This window comes from Solea senegalensis, linkage group LG10 (assembly GCF_019176455.1).
Source record: "Solea senegalensis isolate Sse05_10M linkage group LG10, IFAPA_SoseM_1, whole genome shotgun sequence".
NCBI lineage: Eukaryota > Metazoa > Chordata > Actinopteri > Pleuronectiformes > Soleidae > Solea > Solea senegalensis.
Genome location: NC_058030.1, coordinates 8,248,622 through 8,267,292, shown reverse-complemented (window position 1 = coordinate 8,267,292; position 18,671 = coordinate 8,248,622). Strand labels below are relative to the sequence as shown.

General features: G+C 39.4%; 3 protein-coding genes across 6 annotated transcripts; all 3 read left to right on the top strand.

The window, feature by feature from the left end:
• The first annotated feature begins 1,327 nt into the window (after window positions 1-1,327).
• LOC122776097 (troponin I, fast skeletal muscle-like) lies at window positions 1,328-6,652 on the top strand. Its single transcript, XM_044036475.1, has 7 exons — window positions 1,328-1,517; window positions 2,909-2,941; window positions 3,378-3,414; window positions 5,127-5,255; window positions 5,477-5,566; window positions 6,027-6,200; window positions 6,297-6,652. The coding sequence occupies exons 2-7, from the start codon at window positions 2,934-2,936 to the stop codon at window positions 6,372-6,374; spliced, it is 516 nt and encodes a 171-aa protein (XP_043892410.1). The 5' UTR covers window positions 1,328-1,517; window positions 2,909-2,933; the 3' UTR covers window positions 6,375-6,652.
• A 2,157-nt stretch (window positions 6,653-8,809) lies between these two features.
• Window positions 8,810-11,784, top strand: LOC122776094 (troponin I, fast skeletal muscle-like). 2 transcript variants are annotated; one of them, XM_044036469.1, is made up of 7 exons: window positions 8,810-8,863; window positions 10,235-10,267; window positions 10,591-10,630; window positions 10,821-10,949; window positions 11,033-11,122; window positions 11,316-11,489; window positions 11,580-11,784. In XM_044036469.1, exons 2-7 carry the CDS (start codon window positions 10,260-10,262, stop codon window positions 11,655-11,657), a joined length of 519 nt encoding a protein of 172 aa, XP_043892404.1. In that variant the 5' UTR covers window positions 8,810-8,863; window positions 10,235-10,259; the 3' UTR covers window positions 11,658-11,784. The 2 variants fall into 2 exon arrangements, with proteins under 2 accessions (XP_043892404.1, XP_043892403.1); XM_044036468.1 differs by having other exon boundaries at window positions 8,812-8,867.
• Window positions 11,785-13,312: 1,528 nt separating this feature from the next.
• On the top strand, window positions 13,313-18,349 carry LOC122776095 (troponin I, fast skeletal muscle-like). Of its 3 annotated transcripts, XM_044036471.1 has the most exons (8): window positions 13,331-13,382; window positions 13,518-13,627; window positions 14,647-14,679; window positions 16,762-16,801; window positions 16,873-17,001; window positions 17,267-17,356; window positions 17,518-17,691; window positions 17,835-18,349. In XM_044036471.1, exons 3-8 carry the CDS (start codon window positions 14,672-14,674, stop codon window positions 17,910-17,912), a joined length of 519 nt encoding a protein of 172 aa, XP_043892406.1. In that variant the 5' UTR covers window positions 13,331-13,382; window positions 13,518-13,627; window positions 14,647-14,671; the 3' UTR covers window positions 17,913-18,349. The 3 variants fall into 3 exon arrangements, with proteins under 3 accessions (XP_043892405.1, XP_043892406.1, XP_043892407.1); XM_044036470.1 differs by lacking the exon at window positions 13,518-13,627 and having other exon boundaries at window positions 13,313-13,382; XM_044036472.1 differs by lacking the exon at window positions 13,518-13,627 and having other exon boundaries at window positions 13,357-13,378.
• The last annotated feature ends 322 nt before the right edge of the window (window positions 18,350-18,671 follow it).

Genomic DNA, 18,671 nt, shown 5'->3' with positions numbered 1-18,671 from the left:
TCCAATGTGGACTTCAGTATGCAATGATAATGTTGGGTCTGTAAACAGTTACCTGCATATAGGGCGCACTCGTGCAGTACACGTCTCCCTGAGGGAATGTTTTCACGAAACAGTCGTAGCGTAACATTATCCTCATGGAAAACATGCCTTGCTGCTTACCTGAAATCGTGCCCATCTTTTTTTATAGCACAAGTGTTAATATGAGAGGGAGCTCTGCAGCCTTAGAAAGGTCTGGAAGCGTTTCTGGAAACAGATGCACGGCTCAGAGCGGCAACCCAAGATGAAACGTTAACCAGTCAGCTGGCAATCACTTGATATTTATAGACTGCATACAAGCAAGCTTTGTAAGCACTTAACTTGGAGAAATATTTAACCGTGATCCCTTTCGCTCGAGATCTAGCTCAACTTGCGCGTGTTGTGTTCTGGGTACGTGAGATGATGGGCTGCCGTTTGATGATTGATTCAAATACCTTGTTGTGCTCTGTGAAATGATGTCGCATTGGATAATTCAAGTATTTCAAAAGTTTTGACTTCCAAAATCAAAATAATCTTCAGTTATTGGTCATATCAGTTGTAGGTGTTGTAATAATGATGATCATAAAATGTCCCTTGAGATGAAGCATCACTGAAAAGGGTCCAGCATTAAAGAACCCCTCAATCAACATCCAAGCCCAGTGAAGAAGATGCATATGTATATATCTACAATTCCTAATCAGGAATATTTAGGGATTTATTTCTGTTCGCAAGGATAACGTTTTGGTTGAAAGGAAAACACCAGCCCAAAAACTCCTCAGCTGAAACCCTTAGGTGGATGTGTTGGCAGAGAGTCACTGCTGTTTTATCTCTTGCCAGTTTTAGGGAACGTGTACACACTGTGAGAAGCTGCTCCTGACTATCAATGGAACCTTTGTGACTCAGATATAGGCTTTCTGCAGACACTTTAGTGGAGTCTTGGAAAAGCCCAGCTGTTTGTGAAATGTTGAACAAATCAGCAGAAAAAAATGTTCACTATTTTAATTCGCTCTTTTGAAAACAGATACAAATTTTTTCAAATTGAAACAGCTCTTGGACTTCAATGTAGACCAAGTTTGACCTATAATCATCTGTTTAAAAGAGTCTTAAAGGCTATAAGAATAGCGTTCCTTGCTAATCACCATATAAACCCAGGACCTTGATCACCTTACCTTCATTAATCTTGTTTTAATCGAGTTAACAGTTTTGGACACGTTATATTTTTCCTGCCTTTTACAGGGTCTGTGGCATTTCACAGAGACCTTAAATGATGCCAGACTCCTCCTTGAAGACGGCTGATAACACAGGATGAAGGCTGCATTGGGGGATGATATTTCAGGAGCTTGTCGGCCGATTGGTCTGAGGATACTGCATTTCCATAAACAGGGGCTCCATATCCATTTCTGAGCCCTCATATATAAACACACCCCAAGGATGATTTCCTTCAGCTGAGTCTGGTCGCCACTGCCGCCGCACCCGCTCCTTGACTTCCCGCCGTGTCACAGGTGAGACAACATTTGATGTCCTCTCCTTACTCCTCCTATTCCTCCCTGCATGCCAGGAGTGAGTGTGTGGACTCTGTCTGTCTCTCTGAAGAGACCTGTTTTACAGAATGCTAAGGTGATGACCTGATCACCTCTCTAATAAGTTAATAAGTAAATGGACACTATAGATGGTCCATGACGGTGAAGCTTGATTACTCTACAGTGAGATCTGAGCACGATGAGATTTTAATGAGCCAGATTGGATGATGCTCCATTGTTTGCTCTTGTCTTTTGCCAATGATTTCCCTTTGTTTTTAAACAATCACAGCTTTTAAAGAGATTGAAATGTGATGAAACCTCATTTCTATCACTTTAAAATGTTTTGTTTTGTTTTGTTTAACTATTGGAATCGTTTTTGGTTCAGTTTAGAAATTTGATATCTCTGCATTTGTTATTGTATATGTAGTAGTATGTTTGCATGCATGCTTTTTGGATGTTAGAGAGAATTATGACATTTCAGTGTTGTCAAAATGAACATTAATCTGAAGCCCTTTGTGCCAAATTCAGAAGAAATCTGTCTGTGGTGGTTTTTCCACTCATTCAGGTATTCTGTTGTATTAAATTCTACTTAATGATGCCAGATGAATAAACAGTATCATATATAGTATATATATATATACATGTAGGTATGTACAGTATATAGTCTGACTTCCAAAATCAGGTCAACTTGAGTTATTGGTCATATTTATCTGATTTTTTTATCTCCATATATGTTTCTGATCTTGGCTTAAGGGACTAGTTATGACTATTCTTGAGTCATATGACTACTCTATAATTTGTTACCTTGTTTTCTTGGTTTCAGTATTTGTAATTGTTTTTTTTGTTTTTTTAATTACTCCTTTGCTTACTTTAACGTTTTAAAAACTATTTTGTTTCAAGTGTTGTGCTTAGCTCCAGGTTCTGTTGTATACTGTGAAATGTGGACTTTCAGACTAATTAAAAAATGATGCAACTTAAGCCTTGAATATTTTCTTAGTAAAAATAACTCTTGGGACTGTGTGACAGTGTAGGTTGGTTTGTTTTTAAAGAGTGTATTGACAGCCGGGCAATTGGCAGCTAACCCGCTGTTGAGGCACATTCCTCTGTCGGGATTCTTCTCTACAAAAGGAATTGATGTGTTAACTCCCAGAGGATATTTAATTTTACATGCTTATCGCAGGCATCAGTGAGGACATTTGACCCAAACTCCAAACTTAGCTCTGTCACCATTCAGGCCACCATCAACTGTTTTAATAGATCACATTTCATAGAGCAAAGGCTTTGATATTTAAGCTCAGAGCAGATTGTAACATCCTTTATTCTCACTCAGTGTCTCGATGTGATTTTGTTTTGTTTTTTTCCTCCTCAAACAGGACGTGAAGACAAGAAACCGCCAACATGTCTGAGTAGGTTTCACCTTCTCATTTATTAGTTCTTCATTTCATCAGGGTTGGCAGTCTAATATGTTTTACTGTTACTCTAAAAACAAGCCAGCACCAAAAATGTTAGGAAGGAAGGAAGGAAGGAGACACGAAAGAAGGGAGGAAAGAAGGAATCAATACAATGCATTCCAACTACTGTTAAATACCACCACTTACCAACTAGGAAGGAAGGAAGGAAGGAGACAGGGAGGAAGGGAGGGATGCAAAGGATGCCAACTACTGTTAAATACCACTAGGAGGGAGGGAAGGAAGGAAGGAAGGGGGGAAAGATGGAAGGGAGGGAGGGATGCAATGGATGCTAACTACTGTTAAATGCCACCACTCACTAGGAAGGAAGGAAGGAAGGAAGGAAGGAAGAAAAATGGTATGGCACTGACAGCGTTGTTTGTGCTCTTTACAGCAAAAAGATGACTTCGAGCCGCAGGCATCATCTCAAGGTACGACTGAGTCCTCACACACTTTGAGTTTGACTCATTAGGACGGAGACACTTCAGAGTCTGTACAACATCCTCTATATTTATCATCACAAGGACACATGTGTACGTGTCATGTTTGTATTGTGGTAGAAACAGTTGTTGTCATAGGAAGTTTATATTTTAGTTGTTTTTAGTTTGTAAAATGCGGCAGTTTTTGTGGATTGTCACAGTTATTGTCTGTAGTCATGTATTGAACTCTCTACTTTTTTTAATGATGTATCTTTCGTCACAGTATTTGCAACATTTCTGGCCTCACGCCAAATGGATAGGTTGTTTTTTCACTTGTTAAATCCTGTGAAGGGGCCACACGGTTGGTGTAGTGGTTAGCACTCTTGCCTTTGCAGCAAGAACACCCAGGTTCAAGCTCCAGTTGGAACAAGGGCCTTTCTGCATGGCGTCTGCATGTTTTCCCTGTGTGTGCATGGGTTATTGCGGTCCAACAACCTGCAATATGGGGATTGGGTAAATTGGTCATTGATGGACTAGTGAACTGTCCAGGGTGTACCCCTCCTATCGCCCTACGTCAGCTGAGTCTTCATGACAGTTGACTGATGCAGGCTGAGCAGATGGGCGTGTCATGAAGTACAGTAGCACCACCTGCTGGTTAAATCTGTCGGTCACACACTTAGTCTCATTCATTCATTGTCTACCACTTTGTCCTCGCTGGAGCCAATCCCAGTTTACACAGGGAGTTGGTGATGGGACATAGGATTGGTAGGGACAGTTCTGTGGCCATGGACCACATACTGTACCTGTCCCTGAACTGTTCTTGCTGCAACTGCATGCAGATGTTCTACTCATGCACCAGCAGATCTGTCTCCTCAGCAAATCATTGTTCTTCTCCAGTTTCCCGCATTCACCAGTTTAATAGCAATGCACCAGATACAGGCAAAACTCTTCACCTACGAATAATCCAGACACTAAATACAACCCCTTGCACCTCACTTTGTGCCTAGAAAATGTTATCGTCTGTAGTGAGAATGTAAATGCTGGTGTTTCCGTGTTTCTGCTTCAGTAATGTAGGCTTCTCTGGCTTGTTGTGATGAGAAAATGGGCAGAGTGCATATAGATGGGCAGGTTGTTTAATGACACACAGGGCTGTATGAAATAACTCAATAAAACAATATTGTGGACTACATCAGGCAACAATATTTGTTAATGGCTAAAAGGATTTTTAAGAGGATTTCAACAAATATGTGCACCCCAAATTTACACTTCTTTGCTTACCATTTCTCAACAGTGAGGAGATGTTCGGTCACCTTTTGTGTTTTGTAGTAGTTTATTCACTATATCACAAATATATGATGAATATTACAGGCAAAAGATGCCTTTAGATCATCCTGTGTGGTATTTAGATCATCCTGTAATATCTTTAGATCATCCTGTAATATCTTTAGATCATCCTGTCTCCTCTTTTAGATCATCCTGTGACGTCTTTTGATCATTCTGTGATCTTTTAGATCATTCTATGACGTTTTTAGATCATCCTATGATCTTTTAGATCATCTTGTGACGTCTTTAGATCATCCTGTGATCTTTTAGACCATCCTATGACATCTTTAGATCATCCTATGACATCTTTAGATCATCCTGTGACGTCTTTAGATCATCCTATGACCCAAGCACTGATGCTTTTCTTCCTCTATAACCATTTACATTCTCTTGTCTTGTAGAGTTTGATGCTGCAGATTGCGGCGAGCTGGATTCAACAGGAAAAGAAAGACATCATTGCAATGAAGGAAGCCTACATCGCTGAAAACTGTGCCCGGCCTAACTTGAGTGGGGATCAAGCCACTCTCATGGTGAGAAATGATTTGGTTTTATTTCTCCTAAATTGGAACCCGAAACCCCATAATTGTAAATAAACTGAGCAGTTCACACTAACATCTGCATAGCGTAGTGTATTTCTTTAGCTTATTTTATGCTTGATTGTGCCTTAAGTAAAAGTGACCATGTTGCTTTGATATATTATCAGTGAATTGCTGGTATGTAGACATGATCTTTACAATCTGCCATTTTTCAGGACACCTGCAAAAAGCTTCACGCACTCATTGACAAAATTGATGAGGAGAGGTACGACATGGAGTCCAAAGTGAGCAAGGCTGATAAAGAGGTACACCACTAACCCGACCCCTGCCTTCCCCTACACTCACCCCCACCCCGTGTATGGTCATTGCGAACACAGGGGAGTTACTTTTTCAATTATTCACATCCAACCATTGTTGGGGAGAGGTTTTCTTTTTCCGGAGAACTTAATTTACACGTACACTCATATAGACATTTACTTTTAGTAATTATGCCTCTATACACAGAATAATGATATTATGTATAATGACACAAAATCCCACCATAACAAATTCTCATAATAAATATCAAGTGATCTGAGAGAAAACAACACTTCCTCTCAACTAATATTTCAGTGATCCTGGCAACTGCAGCTTCTTATGCACTTTTATTTTTATTTATTTTACTTTTATCATTTACTTCATTACAAGGAATATGCGTCCTTTAGAAAACTATCCTGCCCCTCTTCTGGCTTGATTTCACCTCCTAACTGCTCTGGTCATTCTTAGATCGATGACCTGAAAATGAAAGTAGTCGACTTGGCTGGACTGAAGAAACCCGCTTTGAAGAAAGTGCGTATGTCTGCCGATGCCATGCTCAAAGCTCTGCTGGGCTCCAAACATACTGTCAATCTGGACCTGAGGGCCAACCTGAAGCAGGTCAAGAAGGAGGTGAAAGAGGAGGTGAGTGTTTGCAGGAGGACACACACACACACACGTAGAAATAGTGCGTTTCAGAGTGTGGACCTGTGTTGACTGTGAACTGTTTGTGTCCTGCAGCCTGCAGAAGCGGTCGGCGACTGGCGTAAGAACATTGAGGACAAGGCAGACAGGAAGAAGATGTTCGAGACTTCCTAAAGAAATAACTTACTCTGGGCTTGTAGCACTTTTTATTTGGATTTCATGGATGTGAAAAATCCCTTTTGTTTAATTAAATCTGTAGGTTTCATCTTGGTCTGATTGTACATTTGTTAGTGAGTGGTAATAGTGGAAATATACCCTTTAATCTTTAGTTTCCTCCAATATTATAATATATATAATAGTGATTTTTTTTGTTGTTGTTTGTTTTGCTGATGCTCACCTTTAACAACTTCCTCCTCTTAGCGTTTTTGTAATAAACACGTTTTGTTTCCCAACCCTGATGTCATGAGGTATTCTGTCTTCGACTCAGAGATGCACAACACTGCAGAGGAAGCACGTGACACACCATCATCCAATTAGAAGATAGTCTTAACTGCCTCTCACTTAACTTAAATGAACTTAACTCAAGCAAGTCCACTTGCCTACAGCTAACCAAGGAAGATACTTTTCACTGTTTGTTTTCAAGGAAAACATAAGTCCTGAGAAGGTTAACACATAAATCAAATTTGACACATTCAGAGTCTCTGTGAAGCATCACAGTCATTCAACATAGATTCAACCCTGAGTGGTTAAAATCCTTTTGGAACTAGTTTGGAACTGTTTGACGCTGGTTTTGAGCTTTAAACAGGTTGTGCTCTTTGCAGTGGTGTGCATGTCAGATTGGAACAAGACACAATATCCATGTTTTCATCTACATTCACTCTAAAAATTAGGTTTATATTACAATCAATTTGGCACTGGATGCAGCTTGAAGGGTGTGCTGTGCCGACTCGATTGAACTGTTAATATAATGAGAAAATGTTCATCATCACATCTGGCAATCCCATTTTATTGCTGCTAATTTTCAGACTCTTACAGAATGTACTTGAATCATAGAACAAAACCCTTTTCTCAGACTGATTTCCACAGCCTTCTTCAGCCCATCCAAACACAACCATTGCAACTTGTTTTTGTGATATTGAGATATTTTGGAAGATGGAGGTGAAATAAGATTGAAAGCTCAACAATCAGTGATGTCAGAATGTGTTCATAAGACGATTTAGCGCTATGTTTTAATACAATAATGCACCGTGTCCCTTAATCAAGTTGGTTTAGTTGGCAAGTTATTGAACCTTTAAACTGAAAAAACCTTCATAGGAGATAAAATCACAACTTAGACCTGTGTCCAAACACAGAGGAAGACTCATGCTGTGTTTGCCTTCCAGGCCACCATACTGTGTAACATTGAGTGCCTGAATTGACGCTGTCACTCACTGTGGAGTCACAGAAACTGACCACAAGGTGTCAGCAGAGGCCTTCATGTTCCACATCCATGTACCACATAGTGTGTTCAATCTATGGCCCTGAGCAAACTCATCAGGCCACACTTTGAAAATGTCAAACCTTCATAATTCAAGCTCCTCCAAACATATCCTTCTCAGTAAATGATGTTGGTATAGTGGAGGCAAAGAGCAAAAACAGCAAAGTACAACAGAATACTTTAAAAGAAGTAACAGTTCTTTATTGAGATAGACATTTTTTTGGTTTAATTTCAAAAGAGTGTTATAACAAACAGGCTCAACACTTTTTAGATGAATGTATTTTTGTTAAATGTTGCAGTACACAACTATGAACATGTTCAATCTTTCTGAATCTTACTTTTTCAACCCATGAAAACATAACAACCATTTTGATCAGTTCAGTTGCAGATCAGATGGTGAGTTGCATTTGTTTCTTCATCAGTACAGACCAAAATATGTTTTCTTACTGTTGCTGTTGTTGTTGTTTTATTTTAAATTCATTCCCTTTGTTTTCCAGTTTCTGTGTCTGAATCCAGCATGAACTGGAGCAGCTCTAACTCCATCAGATACGGAACGTCCCTTACTGTAAGTTTTGTTTGTTTTTAAAATCTTATTAGATATGTTTGTATTTTTAATGTTGAGGCAGATTATTTGTTTTGGGAACTGTTAATCCAATACTTCATCATGTCATGTAGTTAACATGGGTTGATGAAGAATCCAAAAATCTTAACCCCGAAAAACATCTTTGCTTTCACACCAGCAGGAAACAGGTGCACATTTATGACTTTTCTCACATGTAACCGCTAAATGTGTCACCAGTGTTTTTGGATTTCATCAAATCAAATCTTGATTTCTCCAAACATTAACCCTTACAGCGAATGTCCATATCTTGAGACTCTGAATCCAGTTGTGTACTTTTTAACTCTTGCAGACCTCTCCATGTCCAGCAGACAGCCTGACCCTGTCTCAGTGAAGACTGCTGACCACCACTTACCAGGCCTCAGTGATTTATGGGGTCAAAGGATGAAGGTATTTTCAGGGGCTCATTGGCCTTGTTGGGCACAGAGTTCCTCATTGCCATAAAGAGAAACTGACAAACACCCAACCAAGCACATAAATACCCCCACAGGTTTTCAGTTTTTAGTCTGTGACTCCCTCACTTTCTCCCAGTCCTTCAGTCTCTGCTGCCCTCCTCATCGTCACTGTGTAGGTGAGAAACAAACTATTTTACTTTGTGGATTTAGTGGCTCAAATGAACGTGATGCTCAGTAAGAAACTGATGATGGATTGTGATCGGATTAACGAGTGATTGGATTATGATGGATCTGTGTATTTTCTTTTAGTCCAATCAGTAATCAATAATTCACACAAATGTACCCAAATCTAGCATATTTTGATTTTTGTATTGTGAAAATACTTGAAAGATTTTGAGAATGAGAACAACATTTAAGATGAATATAATGGAAGACAAAGCAGGTGATACATACAAATATTCAATTGAAATATTAAAAAATAAGCCTTTAACTTAAAGCTGGGGTAAGCAAAATATGTACTGTGTTATTTAACAATAACTACACAATAATCTATCAGCATAATGTAAATCAAGGGATCTGAGAGCGACAGAAGATTCTTTGGAAAATCTGGCCCATGATTGCAGACATTGACCAATCACAGAGTAGTTCAGAGAGTGAGGCCACTCCTACAGGCTGCTCCAGAAAGCATTTTAGAGATTAAGAGATTGGCCTAAATCATCTTTACAGAATAAAACAAGTTATTCAGCACTCAACAGTCACTCGCACTTTTCTCTGCCTCCCTGTCAAATTGTAAACATGATATACCTATTCATTTACTTTTCCTCATAAATGTCACCGTTGACCTTTGACCCCAAGCCAGGATTAGCCATGGTTCAGAATGTGTGATACCTGAATCCAACAGTTTCTATTTTTGCAGCAGAGAAATGACGAGGAATGTCAAGAAATCACTGACGACGCCGCCCTTTTAGTACATGCAGGCCTGATTTAAAACATTTTTAAAACAAGATATTAGTAAAACATAACCTCAGGTCTACAACTAATAAGTAGACTGTGTTTTAAACCTGTTGGTGAAGATATTAGCTTGCCATGATAATTTAGCTTGTAAACTAATCCAATTAGCAGATGCACTGAAGGTTTATTGTATAATGGTGGCAATAAAATGCTTCATTAAATAAACTGCAAGTTAGTTTAATACATTTTCATGTGAGAGATGAGCTAAAGCATCTCTTTAAAAATTATATGAAAGTGCTGAGATGACGTTTTGCTGATGAAGCTAAAATTCAAATCTGGTATAGTTTTTTCCTCCTGTCAATCATAGAGGCTTTTTTCTGACTGAAGGGTTAAGGGTCAAAGATCTGGTCCTGACGTGAGCCGATCTTTGTTTGTTACAAATTGCACAACAGTTTGTCACATGTTTGTGTTTTGAAACAGTGAAAGATTAACTTTAAAAGATGTTAATAATGTTGTTTAAATTAAATTAAATTATTATTTTTCTGTTGTTGATAGTAAGTATTTCCTTTCATTCATTTCTTCTCCTAAACAGAGTCTGAAAGCAAAAAGAATCCAAGATGTCTGAGTAAGTATGACTTCACACGAACGTCAACATCCATAATTATAATTTTCTACTCAAAGTAACATTTCCACAACTGCTTTAGTTTGGATTTTGTAAAGAGAGGAAAATGTTTAAAAAGCCATTTGGTCTTTATGTGCTTTCCCTCTTATGATAAATGACACAATTTGAAAGTTATGCTGTAATTAGGGTCAAATGTAGGGTCAAACTACCATCAAAACATTGTGCGTCTGTTTGTGGGAACGTCCTCCTGCATCTTTGATGTTAAACGTCCGGGAGAGAATTTCAGTGAGAATCAATTTTTGATGTCATGTTTTTGTTAATTACAGGGGAAAGAAGATGACATCGAGCCGCAGGCATCATCTGAAGGTAACTAACTGAGCAGAATTTTGAACGCTGAATTAACCACAGAAAACTAGCTATAATTTGTGATAATATGCCAGCACTTGTCTGCTTGCTGTGAACTTCCTTTGCCCCTATAGAGACCTGCCTGAAGACTGTTAATGCAGCTTTAAGAAAACAAACAAAAAATACTAACAACGATGAACTTGTTTTCCAGAGTTTGATCCTGCAGATCGCTGCTAACTGGCTGGAGCAGGAAGCTAAAGAAAATGAAGAAGCCAAAGAAACCTACATGGCAGAGAATTGTGCCGCCCCTGACCTGAGCGGAGACCAAGCAGCTCTCATTGTAAAAACTCTGAAACTCTGCTTTGTGTCTTGGAGAATACTGGAGTCGTGCAACAGTTTATTTATTTTTTATCATAACAACAGGAAATCTGCAAAAAGCTGCACCAGTCCTTGGACAAGATTGATGAGGAAAGATACGATGCTGAGGCCAAAGTGGAAAAGATGGACAAAGAGGTACCGACATCTGTTTTGTATTTTATTCAAAGTGTTAGGCATTTAAAGGTTTTATTTTTTACAAAATGAAATTAATGAAGCTGTTTCAAAAGAATTATCTCCAGTGGTTTCTGTGAATCAGCCGTAGCCGTATCAGTATTTGATGTTGCTCTCTGCTGTTTTGCATTCTTGAGCCCCTCTTCCATGTCTTTAGATCCAGGACCTGAAGATGAAGGTGGTGGAGCTGGCTGGAGTGAAGAAACCCGCCCTGAAGAAGGTTCGTATGTCTGCTGACGCCATGCTGCAGGCTCTGCTGGGAGGGAAACACAAGGTGACCATGGACCTGAGGGCCAACCTGAAGCAGGTCAAGAAGGAGGTCAAGGAGGAGGTGAGGCGTTAGTAACATTATGTCTTTAACACTTGAAAACTGTTGGCCGCCCCTCATGCAGCATTTTGGTTCCATGTGTTTGTCCGTCAGGGTGCAGAGGCAGTGGGCGACTGGCGTAAGAACATTGAGGACAAAGCTGACAGGAAGAAGATGTTCGAGACGTCTTAAAGACTTTCAAATTCAACTTTGCATTTTCACTTCTTCTGATCTGCGATGCCCACGGTTACATCTGAGCCTTTTTCATGGAATTGGAAAAACTTGTGCCATTAAATTGTTATTTTTTTGAATAAGGCAACGTTGTGATTCTGTAATTTTTTTCTTTCGTTTTTTTTACAGTCGAAATTTGATAGTTTATGTGTAAGAGCTACGACTTGTTTGGTCAATTTTGAGCAGTTTTGCTCAACTTTTCTTTCTTGGCGTCATCTATAGAGTCTACTCAGTCATAGCCTTTTATTCAAGTCACCATATGACTTGATTTCAGTCATTTTTGGCTGATTGGTTGGATTAGGTGGTAGCTGCAGTAAAGTTTAAAAAAATCTCACAAAGTTTGGTTATAAAATCCTGACCATGGTTATGTTTGGCCTAAACCCAAAACCCCATGATACACTGCAGCTAACTGGAAATAGTGTTTACCTTCTGACGCTGAACCAGGAGAAAACAGCAGAGAGTCTGCCATGCTCTTCTCTACTGGACATGTGTTTCTCCCTGAACATCATCTCAATGTCAGTCATCAGATATGGCTTCCTGACGCTTAGTAGCTCCACAGCTCCACAGCTCTTTGGTTTTTACTTCCTCTTAATATTTGGTAATCACCAACAAAGCTGCAGCGGCATGGAGCTCCATAAATGGTGAGTAACCTGTTCCTCTTCTCATTTTTTTGTTCAATTATTGCGTGAAATGTGTCCTGAAACCTTGATTTTAAATGTGTAAAAGTAAAATCTGAATCATGTTTTTCAGGTATGTAATGGTTGAAATGTCTGTGCTTTTGTGTGACTGCGGAAACAACATTAGTCACACACATGTTGCTTCAAAATGGTCTGAATGACCCTGAAATGATGTCTTTATCATTTCTTTAGTTGATAGTTGTTGTTTTTTTTGTTGTTTTTTTTCTACCAATGATGACATAGGGACCTTTCCACTGAAGGGCTGTGTATGTACAGCTGCTTATTTGAACAACCAATAGGAGCATCCATTCTCTGGGCAGTGCCCTGTGATTGGTTCACAGTCTAGATTTCCCCATGGCTGTAAACGGTGCTCAGATGCCGTGCAGATGTTTTGTTTTCCCTCAGATGTCAGTGCATACATACACTGTGTTTAGAGCTCATGTCCCCCAGCAAAATGCTCATGGTGCACATGATGCACACTGGAATGAATGAAAACACAAAAGAGCGGACAAAGAAGAAGAAGACGGGCGCAGCATGAATGAACAAATAACAGTCCATTGTTTCTAAAATTCCCAAAAGACACAACCTGCAGGTTTAAGATTGTATTGCTGTATAATTTGCCTACCCCAGCTTTAACCTGCTGCTGAGGAAACTGAATCTCTGCAGAGACACACACACACACACACACACACACGTACTCTAACTGTTGTGTAACAATTGCTTCATCCGCCTCGCTTGTCTCCGGGGGAGGGAACATGATAGCATCCATTCACCGTCCAGTCCATGGAGGCAACTTGCTGGCCAGGAATTTATGAGGTTCCTCTGTGAGTTGTGGAGGTATTTCTGGAACCTGCTGGCCCATTGGTCTGAAGTGTCTACACTACCATAAAGAGGACTGACTTTTGTGCTGAGTGAGCACTTCGCACCCTATATACCCTGTTAAATCTTTAGTGTATGGGACTCGGCAGTGCACCCCCTCCCCCTTGGTCCTCCTCGTCACGTTCAGTAGGTGAGGGTCTCTCCTGCAGCTTGGCTTCTTTCATTGTGGCAGGAAACATATCAGAGTCACACTGAGGTCTGGTTTATTGGGCAGAGGTGGTTTGAACTGTATCGGACTGTTTTGTTTTTAATGGTGGTGCTACAGGTGTGACCTCTGACCTTTGAGGCTAGTCTGGAGGTAGACGCAGAGAGGAGTTAGCCAGTAAGACATCAGCAGAGACTCTTTGGACGGACACTGTAGGACATTCAGCACAGGCAGGTTGAAATTTGCACTAATGTATGAAGTAAAACTAGCAGATGAGTCATTTTCTTGTTTTATTTAATGGGGTCTGACTTGTTGGCTGTTTTTCAGTTAGCTTGCATGGTGTGGCTGAAAATGTTAGTTTTGAATTTGAATGTAAAACAAAAAGATCATTTAGGCTGTATTTAATCATGAACACCTTAAAACTGCACTTTGCAAATACTTTTCCAAACAATCTCACAATAGCACCCTAATTCATTTAGTATTAATTGTACAGTTTAAAGAAACACACAGTTATTCACATATTGATTATGCATGTATTGGAACGTGATTGGACAGAATTGGTGTTTGTGTAAATCCCTCTGATTTCATGTCGATGGAGATTTCCTTACATTGTTACTTTTGTTCGATTGAAAGTTTTGTTAGTGGTTTGCAGAGAGATACATTGAAGATCTTAATAGACGTCAATAGTGCCACTAATGTTAAATAAGTGTCTGAATATTAATAAGAAGTGTTTGCTGTTGTCATCAATAACACAAAGCTTCAGTGTCTATGTTTTATGAAAGTTTCATGATGTCTGACTCGATGTGTTATTGATCTGAGCAGTTTCTGGACACGCCCGTGTCATGCCGATGGTTTGCATGCCGGCAGGATGTTGGAATTGGTGTTAACGGCTCTCGCGGTGTGCTTTGCACACATTTGGTTTCCAGTCCGTGCTAAGATCTTTTGACTCCTCACAAGAAGTCAGATTCCAGGCAGAATGTCGTCTGAGGGTGCAACTGTTCCCCTCGAAGGCCGCACGGCATGTGACCCCCCCGCCGCTCCCCCTGCCCATCCAAAATTAGCCAGTTTGTGATTACTGGCAACAGGTTTTCCATGATTGTAAAGCGTATCACTTTTCCTGCAGGAGGTGAAAAGGTGTCCTCAGGCAATCAGATTGAGGACATCTATTCATGTCCAATTCAGTACAGAGTATTCAGAGTCAGCGTGGAACCTTTTTGCTTATGTGAAACTTTTTTTTGTCTCCGAACAGAGTGTGAAGATCACAAGCAGCCACAATGTCTGAGTGAGTACATGCATCGTCTGCTACTTTCAAAAACAAAACTAGTGTCATGCAACTTTGCAATAGGCTTTTTCGTTCCGCTCTGAGACAGTTGGAGCAGGTCTTTAAATGTTTTTGAATTCTGGGTTCTGTTGTAGCTTCCCAGTAATTTCCAGAAAAGATTTCTTTTTCATACAAAAACTAGGATAGATCCTAAATAGGGACGAAAGAAATATATCACAAATATGATCATAAACAACATGTAGGACTAATAACATGTGTTATCACAGGAGTAAACAGTCAGTGTGCCTCTGTTAAATAAAAGACTATTAGAAATTAAAAAATGCTTGATCTGGGATAAAAATATATATTTTGTACTAATGGTACAATAAGCAATAGTAAACCATTTTGTTCACTTGCATTTATATGCAGCTTTTGGATTTCAGAGAAATGTAATTATGGGAAAAGCTAAATTCATACCCAAATAAATATGAGTTGAATCAGCTGGCCTAGTATGTAACTATAATTCATGGATTAAACACTAGTTTTATTACTTTGAAATTATTACTATATTGTAGTATTTATCAAAAACAAAATATCACAAGTGACCAAACAATCATAAGAGGAAAACTTGATACTAATAACAGTTAGCATGTTCAATTTAGTCTTCATTTTACAATGACGTGTTGGACAAGTTATTATGTGCACACAATTTCACGACAGTCACTCCAGTTGTTAATGAGCTCTTCAACTCAGGATTAAAAAATCTCGATCTTCATGTAAAGTGATGTGAACACGTGTGACCGCAGCAGTTCAGTTTAAAGGTTGACCTTTCGCCTCAGATGACAGCAGCTGTACGTGTCACTGGCATGTTTGAACAGGAACATGCTGACGTCGCCAGATCATATACAATAATAATCATTTCAGGTTCAGTTTCAGTTTGTTTTACGACCATGAACATTTCTGATCTGCAAGAAATTTAGCAAACGGTAGTTTCTTTAGATATAAGGTTTTCATGGTGTTGTTGGGGATCTGCTGTATTTATTTATTTATTTATTTATTTATTTATTTATTTATTTATCTATTTATTTATTCATTCATTCATACAGCATTATTTATTTAGTCTCTGGTTGCAAGTTACAATCAGGACTAATGTATATCTTTGTCTACATTCAAGGCCACAGCATTCCACAAATGTAAAACCCCATGGGTTCAGAAACATGCGTTTCACATTCAGTTTAATATAAGATAAAATATGTCATTGTTATCAGTGGTTACTCTTTTATTGTTATGCTGTTGCATGAAATAGTGACCAGAATTGTCACAATCACAAATAACACCAGTTACCAAGCTCGTCTTTACAGTGGGCTGAGACGGTTGTTATGTCCTGTTATGCTCTTTTCTGTCACTAGGTGGTAGTATTCAGCTGGGAAGTCTGCAGCTTCATTTGACAGCTGCAAGTTAGTTCAGCATGATGGAAAAGGAAAGCCAGTGTGCTTTGTCATCACACATTTCATCACACACAGCTTTCTAAACTCCACACGTCACAGATTTGTTTGTATGCTTACCTCTGCCTAACCTGTTCACTAAGCCCATGGTTCGCAAACTGTGGTACATGTACCACCAGTGGAACGCAAGCTTTCTGTGGTGGTACTTGGAGGGTATGTGATCGGAGTGCAAAGAAATAACAAAAAAAAAATAATGATCAGAGTCACCTTATCTTAATCTAAGTTTGCTATATATGAAGAGTCCGTAGCTGACTTTGCTCGGCCGATTTACACCACTGTATTTTAACGCTGAGTCATGACGGCGTTACTTCTCAGGTGGTACTTGGTATAAAAAAGTTTGCACTGCACTAAGTTATACACTAAAATAATGACATTTCTTCTGGACACCATGGAAAAACCTATGCAAAACAAACAGGTTCTGCACTTGGGTTTAGGTACAGCTAAATAAAATGTGCTGATATGTGGATATTGTGGTAATGTATCATTGTTCGTGTAACTTCCCATGAGAGCACAAAGTGGACGTTCAAATTCCACCATGTAAATACTAGACAAGAGTCCCATCAGTTCTGATCGTAACCTTGTCATCTTTGTCTCGAAGTGGAAAGAAGATGACGTCCAGCCGCAGGCATCACCTGAAGGTGAATACAAAAACCTCTCTTTCCTTTCTTTCGAAGTTTTCGTCACTTTCACAGCTTTCATCTGTGTGCAGAGTCTGATGCTGCAGATTGCTGCCAGCTGGATTGTGCAGGAGAAGAAGGACAATGAAGAGGCGAAGGCGGCCTACATGGCCGAGAACTGCCCCACCCCCGACCTCAGTGGAGACCAGGCTGCTCTCATGGTGAGATGACAACAATATTCATCGAGATGCTAAATCCTAAGTTTAAAGATGCCCATTGATTTATTTAGACAAATTCAAATTCTTTTCTTGACGCTTTTAGTGGTGAGGCAGCTTGTGAAACTGAATTTAGACCTGGTATGGTGATATCCTTCAGTTGGATGTTATACCATTGCTCTCTCCAGTACTGAGAGCAAGGCAAAAGTGAGGCTGAACTAGGTTGAAGAACAATGTAACTGCTGATGTAGGTTTGATTGTTTGTCGACAGGAACTGTGTAAAAAGATCTACCAGGCCATTGACAAAATCGACGAGGCAAGGTACGACATCGAGGCCAAAGTTCATAAGGCAGACGTGGAGGTGAGAGGCATGAGAGAAACTTTTCTGTGTGTTTATAAATACTACTGTTATACCTGGTACGAATAAAATAAAGTTAGATCAGAGACACGAGATATTGGTACGATTTTCAGCAGAATGTTTTTGTCGTTTTTTTTCACACTGGAATGTTTCTTCTTCTCCAGATTGAGGACCTGAAGCTGAAAGTGGTTGACCTGGCTGGAGTGAAGAAGCCCGCCCTGAAGAAGGTCCGTATGTCTGCTGACGCCATGCTGCAGGCTCTGCTGGGAGGAAAACACAAGGTGAACATGGACCTGAGGGCCAACCTGAAGCAGGTCAAGAAGGAGGTCAAAGAGGAGGTGAGGACCAGTCCAATATTTAAAACAAACAAACAAACAAAGAAAACAAAAACATGGTGAAGGCTAAGGCTAATCCAGCACAGTTAAACACATTTAGACTGTAGCTTCAGCTGATACTCAGCTGTGTGGTGTTGTCTCTCCAGCCAACAGAGGCAGTCGGCGACTGGCGTAAAAACATCGAGGATAAGGCCGACAGGAAGAAGATGTTTGAGACTTCCTAAAGCTCTCATGGTCTGGCGAGGATAACAGCCAGGGGGACATTTCTCTCTAAGGTCTGAGTGACTAAATGCGTCTCCAAGCCCCTGTGGGACAGAGAGGGACAATATTTTCAACACTTTTTTACCATCAAGTTGATTTTGATCCAAAGAGACTGAACTGAAACAAAGCTATATTTAAAAAAAATAAATAAAGTAAAATTGACAGGGTATGTGCAGGTTTTCATGGAGTCTTAAATAAATAAATGTTTTGAGATAAGGATTAAATTGTTTGCTATTTCCGTATTTTAATTATTCTTTATTTATCACTTAAAGCATTACATACTGAGAGTATTTCAAAACCCTGGAAACCAGTGATTTCTGTAACACAAGGAATTCAATTTTGGCTGTTAGGATGATGACAGCTATGTTAAAAAATAAATAAATACATTTGAGGACTTTGAGTCAAAAACACTTTTGTCAAATTATTGCTTCCAGTGTAAAGAGCGAGGTTTCTATGAGAATATGCATAGTTTTAATATTATTACAATTATATATTTTTTTTTTGCTTCAGGACAGAGATTTTAGCCACTTAATAATAAAATATGTGCATTCTTAAGTCTCCGCTATCCAAAAAAGTCTGAGATTTGTAAACCACTCACTCTCCCGTACCAATTTCTAAAGGGAAAATCTGGATTATTTAGCTTTTGCAGTGACACTGGAGTTGCTGGTTGACTGCTGCCTCTTTTGTTTAGTTTCGTCACTTAGGTAAATCTGAAAGATGGA

Bases quoted from the DNA above. Each gene is read 5' to 3' on its own strand.
- LOC122776097 (XM_044036475.1), top strand. The intron at 5,256-5,476 runs GTGAGAAATGAT...GCCATTTTTCAG, and splicing joins GGGATCAAGCCACTCTCATG to GACACCTGCAAAAAGCTTCA. The intron at 6,201-6,296 runs GTGAGTGTTTGC...TGTGTCCTGCAG, and splicing joins AGAAGGAGGTGAAAGAGGAG to CCTGCAGAAGCGGTCGGCGA.
- LOC122776094 (XM_044036469.1), top strand. The intron at 10,631-10,820 runs GTAACTAACTGA...CTTGTTTTCCAG, and splicing joins GCCGCAGGCATCATCTGAAG to AGTTTGATCCTGCAGATCGC. The intron at 11,490-11,579 runs GTGAGGCGTTAG...TTTGTCCGTCAG, and splicing joins AGAAGGAGGTCAAGGAGGAG to GGTGCAGAGGCAGTGGGCGA.
- LOC122776095 (XM_044036470.1), top strand. The intron at 17,002-17,266 runs GTGAGATGACAA...GTTTGTCGACAG, and splicing joins GAGACCAGGCTGCTCTCATG to GAACTGTGTAAAAAGATCTA. The intron at 17,692-17,834 runs GTGAGGACCAGT...TTGTCTCTCCAG, and splicing joins AGAAGGAGGTCAAAGAGGAG to CCAACAGAGGCAGTCGGCGA.